We start from the raw sequence: 8423 nt of genomic DNA, 5'->3' as shown, positions 1-8423 counted from the left end.
TATCATTTCCCCCACCATTGCCTTTTCTTTGTTAAAGCAACTAGCTTTTTTAAGGTCTAAATTTGTCCTCCTACCAATATTGTCATAACTTTATTCCAAGTTTTAGTGTATTCTATTTTTCTCACCATTCAATTTTAATTGTTTTCTTTTTCTTTTTTCTTTTTTTTTTTTTTTTCTTTTCTTTTTCTGTATTTAGGGCAGGGTCTACAGGGTGTTCAGGGTCTCACTACGTAGATCGGACTCAGTGATTCTTCAGTTTTCAGCCTCCCAAGTGCTGGGATTACAGGCGTGTCCCACCACGCCCAGTCTCAGTCACATCTCAGTGCACCCCAGGGGTGGGGCCAGCACAGCACTCTGGGGATCAAACCCCGGCTGCTCCACTCTGCCTACGCAGGTGCTTTAGTCCGCTGAGCTATCAGGCCAGTCTTAATTGTTTCCTTTTTGATCCATGATCCATTTAAATATGTATTCAGAAGTTTTTCACATGTGTTATATGAAAATTTGTACTTTATTTTGGGTATTGTGTTTTATTTGTACTTTAGTTAGATTGCATTTTAGCAGAATGCTGTGCAGCATTTCAGAATGATTCTTTGGTGTTTATTCCCCTTTGCTTTGCTAGAATGTATATTTTCACATTGTGTCTTGCATGTCTATATAAAAAGAATATATGTATATATTCCAAAATAGTTGACTTAGAGTGTTTTATACAGCTTGTCTGTTAGACCAGTCTTGTTAATCATAATCAAAGCTTCCATTTCCTTTGTGATTTTTGTCTCTTTAGTCACTTTCTTAAAGAGGTATATATGCCAAACTTAAGTGTGACTTGTGCTTGTAATCTTTTATTCTGTCATCATTGGCTTTATTCATTTTGAAATTCTTGTTGGTTCCTTTCGGTTCAATATTGCTTGTCTTTTGGCGAAGTCACTGTTCTGTGTATCTTACTTACAGACAGCATCCCTAACTGTGACTTTCTGCCTTGAGGTTTGTTTTTGCTAATCTTTTTTTGTTTTTGACATTTCTAAGATGGTAATTATATGGTGTCTAATTCTTATGTCTTTCGAGTTTTTGTGTCATCTTATTTTACTGTTGCTTATAAACATACATTTTATTTTTAATAGTTTAATTTAAATATAGTTTTAATTATTGATATATTTATTTAGTATATGCTTCTAGATTTTTGTTTTCTATTTTTTCAGTATTTTTTACTATATTTTACCCTTAAAATTTATTTTTCTTTCTGGTCTTGTATTAGACTTAATGTTTCTAATTTATCCTTTTTCATTTTTTAACTGCTTTAGAAATTATGAATTCTTTCATTTAGACTTATTACCCATAATTTTTAATCAGCATATTGTTTTACCAATGTTTCATTCTACTCCATATCACAGTCCTTTTTTAGGTAATAATATTCTTTCACTTATTGTTTTTGTTATATAAGAAACATCTATATTTGATAATGAGGTCATAAAGTCTAAATCTAATGAAGCTAACATTTTTCGTTCCCCCAATATGTAAATGAAAGGAGTTTTTCAAGTTTGAATATTTACAGTTTTAGTCAAGAATATTTTTCCAGGTGTATTTTCTTATCACATATCACATGTCATAAACATGCTTGTGATGCATAATAACAACAGAGTTACTGGGGCCAAGGAGATGGCTCAGTAGAACAAGCGGTTCCCTGGCAAGCGCAAGGGTTTGAGTTCAATCCCTGGTTTTGCAAAAAAAAAAAAAAAATTATTTATACTCAATAATGTGCAACATTAATAATTGTATAGTTTTAAATGTATTTCTTTTCAAATGCTAACTCTAGTATTTATTAGGCATTATAAACTATAAACTCTTATTATATGCTTATTTAACATATCAATTACCAAAAATTTGCTAGTCCTGACTGCCATAGTGAGGATAGTCTTCACCTAATGGTTATATTTCTCAAGGTTGTGTGGTTATTACCTATTACTCATAAACCATAAAATCAGAAAGTTCTTAGAAATCAGCCTTTGGGTTTTTTTTTTTTTGTTTTATTTTTTTGTTTTTTAAATTAATTTTATTGAGAAAGAAATAGCAGTGAGACAGTATCAAAACAGGTTAGTAGGACAATTACAATAATTAATACATCGCATATTGTTATCTTTGTATTAGTCGTTTTTTAATAAATTAGGAAATTCACTAGATCCTAATGGATTACTGACTTGGACCTGAAATCCAGTCCCTCATTTTCAATTTAAAATTGTTCATTTTGAAGCCTATATAACACTGGAGTGATAGCTCAGCAGCATAAGCGCCTGCCTGGCAAGCACAAGGTCCTGAGTTCGATCCCTAGTACAATTTTTTTTTTTATTTTCCCCATAAAACCTGTATTATCTTTCTGTTGTTTTTTTGTAAAAAACTTACTTTTGGATAATTCTCTTTTGAAACAAGTATAACAGGTGCAGTGTTCTTCTGTATAATAATTTACCTTTTTATGGCTATACTTGCCTTAACAGCAAAAATGTTATAATAATGATTAAATAATTAACTTAAATATAATGATTTCTTTTATTGATTGCAGATGTAAACAGTGTTCTACTTTGAAACCAATACAAAATTTAAGTTCCCTTTCTGGTGAGACATCATGGATTCCTTCGTCTGTGGCAGAAGGTTAGCTTAATTTCCTTTAACTGTGTAGAAGGTTATGCTGCTGATTTATATTTCAGGATTTATAGATATATACAACTGAGGTGTAATTGCTCTTGTGTAAGAAAACTACACTGATTATAATGAGAACAGAGTAAATGTTTAAAATATTTACAAAATCTTTTCATCTTCTAATATTTTTAATTATAATGGATATTTAATATTCAGTAATTTGTTTTCCTGTTACCCATTGATCATAAATACAGTTTCTGAAAGATCTCTGCAGCTCGGATATCTTGAGATTGAACAGGGTTTTAGAGAGCTGCTACAACTTTTCTCCCAGTCTTCATCTACCTGGGGCCACAAGCATCTTTTTTGTTGCAATTTTAACTATAGTCACCCAGCCCTTTGTGAATGAGGTACTTGTTGCATTGAAAGTTAGTGTGTACCCTTACATTTTTGTCACTTAATACTGAAGCAAAGTCAGTCTACATGTAACTTCAGTAAGGCCAAGTTCTGTGTGCTAATTATGCAGATGATGTATTTCCTGTTCTATGTGACAACCAGACTTTGTTCATTTGAAGATGTTTCTTCAGCCTCCATTGACACTTTATTGCTTTAAGCAGGTGACTTCCCTTCCTTTGGTTCTCTCACAGATTCCTTATTATTTTGCTTCTCCTCTGCAGTGAACATTCTGCCTTGCTAATGTTTTTAAAATTTGGCATTCAAAGCTGAACACAGGGCTGCAGATGTAGTTTGGCAAATTCAGAATACAAGGAAAATTATTTTTCTGACACTAGCCACTCAGATTCCACTAACCTGAAATTTCATTTTATGGGTATTTGTATTCTTTGGGGTGTGTGTGTATGGGTGTGTGTGTTTTAAGAATACAAAATGGGCAAAAATTAGAAATAAAAATTTCATTAAATGAAGTAATAGGCATTTGAGGATGGTTATTGTATTGCATCATGTTATCTTCAAATTAGCTGTTTAAGTTACCAGATATAAACCTGCAGAATTGGTTTTAAAATAGTTATAAGAAATTATAAAGAAGAAATAAATAAATTATATTTCCTTAAAAAAATTAAGTTCTAACTGCTCCTTTCAATAGGTTGGCAGAAATCAGCAGTACAATTACTTAAGCTAGCCTACATATATACATAAATATATCTTTTTCCCTTCTTGCTTTTGTCCTTTTCCCCATCCCAGTTTTTCCTTCCCACTGAATAGATTCTTTCCCCTTCACAGTATCTGTTGTACCTTTCAGATTTTACTCTTTCAGGTTCTCACACTAGCGAGACAATAAGATGTTTGCACATGTGGGTCAGATTTATTTCAGTGTTTTCTTCCTTTTTATTTTTTAGTCCCGCTCTGTCACACTATTATCTGTTACTTTGTTTGGTCCTGTGAAGTCTCCTGTTAACTTTTACCTAAACTTCTCTGCATCATACTCTCAGTGCTGTTTTGTTGTAGTTGTTTGTTTTTATGGTCTCTCAACATAGGTTTTAAGCTCATCCTTCTGGGTTTCAGTGTACTGTTTTAACCAGTTGAGAACTTTTGAAGCCTAAAAATCAATTCCTTTATATTAATAGCATGTAGTATGCTTAAGCTGATGTCACTTGCCCTAATTTATTATTTGCCTGCTTAGGTAGTCCTACTGTATAGGTAGGCTCCCTAGTCAGCAGTTAGTCTACTGTGTAGGTAAGCATCCCTGGGTAGAAGCTAAGATAGCATTGTGTGAGCATGTTGAGGTAACTTTTTCCAAACAAAGTGCTCTTGTCCTATAAATTCTCATGTACTTTGTATCACAAATTTCTTTTTTTCTCACCTTAGAAAACTAAAATCCTCAGTTCTTACATTTTTGTCCATTAAGCAGATGATATAGCTTAAAAATAATAAGCATCACTGATACTTATAATATGAAGAGAGCTATTTTTAGAACATTCTAGCATCTTTTACCTTCCATATGATTAGCATATAACAAATTACACTGTATAAATTATTTTTGTGATTTCTTTTAAGATATAAGCGCATGCTAATGGTACAATGTTTAATTCAAAAATTCAATTGCATGTAATACATGTGACATTATCCCTTTGTAAAGGTAGTGGGAGTATTCCAAAATGAACCTGCTAAGCGAGTTTAGCAAATTAATATTAGAGAACAAAAGTCATCTGTGTAGGATTTTCTTTATTGCTGAAGTTATTTTAGTAAGCACAATTTGTATGTACATAGAGTTGATTTTATCTTGCTAAAGACTGATGTGGCTTGGTCTTCTCTTTCCTCCTTAGTATTGGGCATTGTACCCCTGCAGCATGTGTTCGTTATGACATTTATTCTCGATGATGGAACAGGAGTGTTAGAAGCTTATCTCATGGATTCTGTAAGTAATAGGGCTGGTAAAAGATATTTCTAATTATAGCTAATATGTTAAAAAATTAATAAATTACTCCTGCTAATTTATTTCTAAAAGAATGTAAGGCAACTTAAAAGTATAAGTAAAATACAAACACATAAGCTATCTGTTTATCTTTTTGTTTTATGAATTGTAGAAAAGTGAAGAATTTAGAAATACAAATGAGTAATTTTTTTCTCCCATGTATAAATTCTGCTCTAGAGCCAAAAAGTAATGTCCACATTATGTCAGCATTATTTATAATCATTATTTCACCATAATTTGTAAACATATTTCATATTAGAGGAACTAAAGTTATTTTTTAAGAAAATAGATACTGTATAAAGTTGTAGGCAGGTAGCCTAAATCACTTGAGTTGAGACCAGTACTGTAGTTCTTGAATTGTACAGTCTTTGTAGAGTGAAATAGTCTAGGTATGTTAGTAATTAAATTTTAAAATATTCACATTAACTAAAGTTTCAAAAAAGTTAATACCATTTTCTTTATCTTTCATACTTTTTTAGGACAAATTCTTCCAGATTCCAGCATCAGAAGTCCTACTTGATGATGACCTTCAGAAAAGTATGGATTTAATCATGGATATGCTTTGTCCTCCAGCAACAAAGATCGGTAGGCAGCATAATTTTATTTATTTATTTAATGTATTTGGTACAGGGTCTCACTGCAGCTCCAGATTCCTAGTGATCCTTTTGTTTTCAGCCTCCTCAGAACTGGGATTACAGATGTGGGCCACCACACCAGGATTCTGGTGGTTCAACCCACCCTGGGACAGGGCTGGGGCAGCATGTGATGCTAGGGATCGAACCGCGGTCCCTGCACTTGCCTAAGCTTGCCTGAGCTTATCTAAGCAGGCGCTTTAGTGTGCTCAGCTATCTCACCAGCCCCGGCAGTATAATTTTAACACCTACCCCTCTTTTTCGCAAAACAGCAATATATACATTTGGAATTGTCAGTACTTTAGCTTTAAGTGATTGATCCACACTGTATCATCAACCTTTTGATGATAGGTTCCAAATAAGTATGATCAAAAATAGAGTGAGTGTTTAAGAATGTGTGTTGTAGTAAAAGACATGCTGTCATTAATCCCTCTTGAAGTTCTTCCTCTCGCCTCAACTCTGCTTATCCTATCGTTCTTGGCCACTTTCCGCAGCGGTTGTGGAAGTCCTTTCTCGGGAGTGTCTTTAATTGCAGTTTCATGGCTGCCCCAGTATCCTGAATTAATTCAGAAATTTCAGGGCTGTTTCATCAATTAAAAAGTGTATGGGGTGTTGACTTCTGGCTTTGGAATTAATTTAGGACATGGAGGCAGCCACAACAGAGCAATTAAAGACATGAAAAAAGACTTCCAGAACTGCTGCAGAAAGCAGGGAGAACAGTGGCATAAATGTGTCTGATTTGAGAGAGATTGATGGCAAGATGTGTTTTACTGTAATTTTATTTAGAATTTAATAATTCACTGTACTTTCAACCATACCTTGTATAATAGAAGCAGTTTTGATTTTAAAACGTATTTGGCTGTTTATGCAAGAGTACATTTTACTTGAAATTATTCTGAAAGGCATGAAATATTTTCAAGAAACATTGAAGATTTTAGTTAGTAAATTTTTAATGTACTTTAGAGTAATCAATGAGGCTTACATTCAGATCAAATTCCAAGTTTTCCTTCTCAGACCCTTATTTTTCTGTTCAGTCTTGGAGTTCTCAATCATAAAATCATACACTTCTCTTCATAGTTTTCATAGTAACAAACATTATCTGCTGTAAATTTAGCTGTTGTTTAATTTCTATAGGTTATTTTTAATGAACTTTACTTTTTCTGCTCTATCACTGCATTTTAATTAACAGTTCTGAAAATTGATGGTTTTCGTTCATCTATAACAAAATATAACTTGTATATTTATTTTACTGTCATTTTAACTTGTGTTGGGAGTTTGAATTATTTGGGGCATATTTCTGGGAGTAAAATTCCTGGACTGTTAGTTTTAATATGTACTGCCAAATTATTGTTCCAAAAATATTTTACATATTTACATTTCTACATGCAGTGAAGGACAGGTATCTGTCAAGCTTTACCCTTGCCAAAGTAAATGCTTTTCAGTGTTAAATGTGAATAATCATAAGGACCTTCTCTTGAAACTGAGTAAATTTATTGATTAGAACCAACATCTGGAAATGACATACATCCATGTTCCCCAACTCGCCTGGACTCTGAGAACCACATCAAGTTCAGTGGTTAGGCTCAGTATTAACCTTAGGGGAAAATTTGATTCGGTTCTTATCTGGTATACAGAAAGAAAGAAATTCGTGAAGTGACATGTCAGTCGCTGAGCTGTAAGCATGGAAAAAGGCATGAGATTTGGAGATGAGATAATTACAACACCTTGGCTGTCATTTTGAAAATCTCGATCATGTTTGTCTGTTGTTGATAAGAAATTCAACTTAGACATTATTAATAGTTACCTTTTTATTTTTAATGGCTAAATACCATTTTCTTTTTAATTTGCAGATGCATATCCGTGGATGGAATGTGTTATCAAATCGTACAATATCACAAATGGAACAGAGCAGCAAATTTGCTATCAGATTTTTGATACCACAGTTGCGGAAGATGTTGTCTAATATTGCCATCCAACCTAGCATATGAAAAATATTGTAATTTTAGGAAACTTTACAAGTTCCTTTCATAAAACACCTAAGAGATATAGCTACATACAGTCACAGTTACATTTTAATCACAATTTCAGGTTTTTAAAAAGATAAACAGACATTGTGCCACCTTCATGCCTTTTGGTAAAAATGTTCCGATTGCTTAAAATGTCCAACATGACTTCCAGAGACTAAAAAAAGAAGTACATTGAATAAAAAAGGATCATATTTTCACTTGCTTTTTGAGGTCTTTCTTGAGAGGACATTTTATTCCTGTGCACCAGTCACTTGTCCTGGGTTGGGCTGTGTGCTAGCCTCTGACTTCTCTGTCATACACCCACCCTGGCTTCTTTTTTTGCCTCTGTTTTCACCCCAGCTGTGTTGGTGATGTTAGCATGGTGTGGGATTAGAAAATATCCTCACTCTTAATCTCTCAGCTCCTACTGAGAGCACAGCATATAGTGGCTACTGGCTTTGTTTAGTTTTCCTTTTCAAATCGTTGTTACGATTACATGTCTGCAGTACAGGTGAATGCGCTCCTTGTGGGGGTTGAATTGTGCAGAGGGTGCATCTCAGTGCTTTTTCCTCCCCGTTGCCCTCCTCTCCCTGTTTGCAGGTCTGCAGCTCATCTGCACAGTGTCTACTTCCCCGTTTGCTTTATTGTTTATTTTTTGCTTTTTAAAGTATTCACGTTTTGACTTTCTCAAAGGAGAGCAACCATACACATAATTTTCTGTGTCTGATT

At 33.6% G+C, this 8423-nt stretch overlaps 1 protein-coding gene across 4 annotated transcripts in view; it reads left to right on the top strand.

The window, feature by feature from the left end:
• Window positions 1-7912, top strand: part of Pot1 (protection of telomeres 1) — a 103768-nt gene extending 95856 nt beyond the window's left edge. For all 4 annotated transcript variants that reach the window (XM_004642706.2, XM_023702887.1, XM_023702886.1 and 1 more), the window contains 4 exons: window positions 2552-2640; window positions 4908-4999; window positions 5536-5641; window positions 7539-7912. In XM_004642706.2, the coding sequence (XP_004642763.1) occupies window positions 2552-2640; window positions 4908-4999; window positions 5536-5641; window positions 7539-7651 (400 nt within the window). In that variant the 3' untranslated portion in view covers window positions 7652-7912. The remainder of the gene's footprint in view (window positions 1-2551; window positions 2641-4907; window positions 5000-5535; window positions 5642-7538) is intronic.
• The last annotated feature ends 511 nt before the right edge of the window (window positions 7913-8423 follow it).

Source organism: Octodon degus, unplaced genomic scaffold, assembly GCF_000260255.1.
Source record: "Octodon degus isolate 3935 unplaced genomic scaffold, OctDeg1.0 scaffold00160, whole genome shotgun sequence".
In the NCBI taxonomy this organism is placed as follows: Eukaryota; Metazoa; Chordata; class Mammalia; order Rodentia; family Octodontidae; genus Octodon; species Octodon degus.
This window is presented reverse-complemented; position numbering and strand designations above follow the sequence as displayed.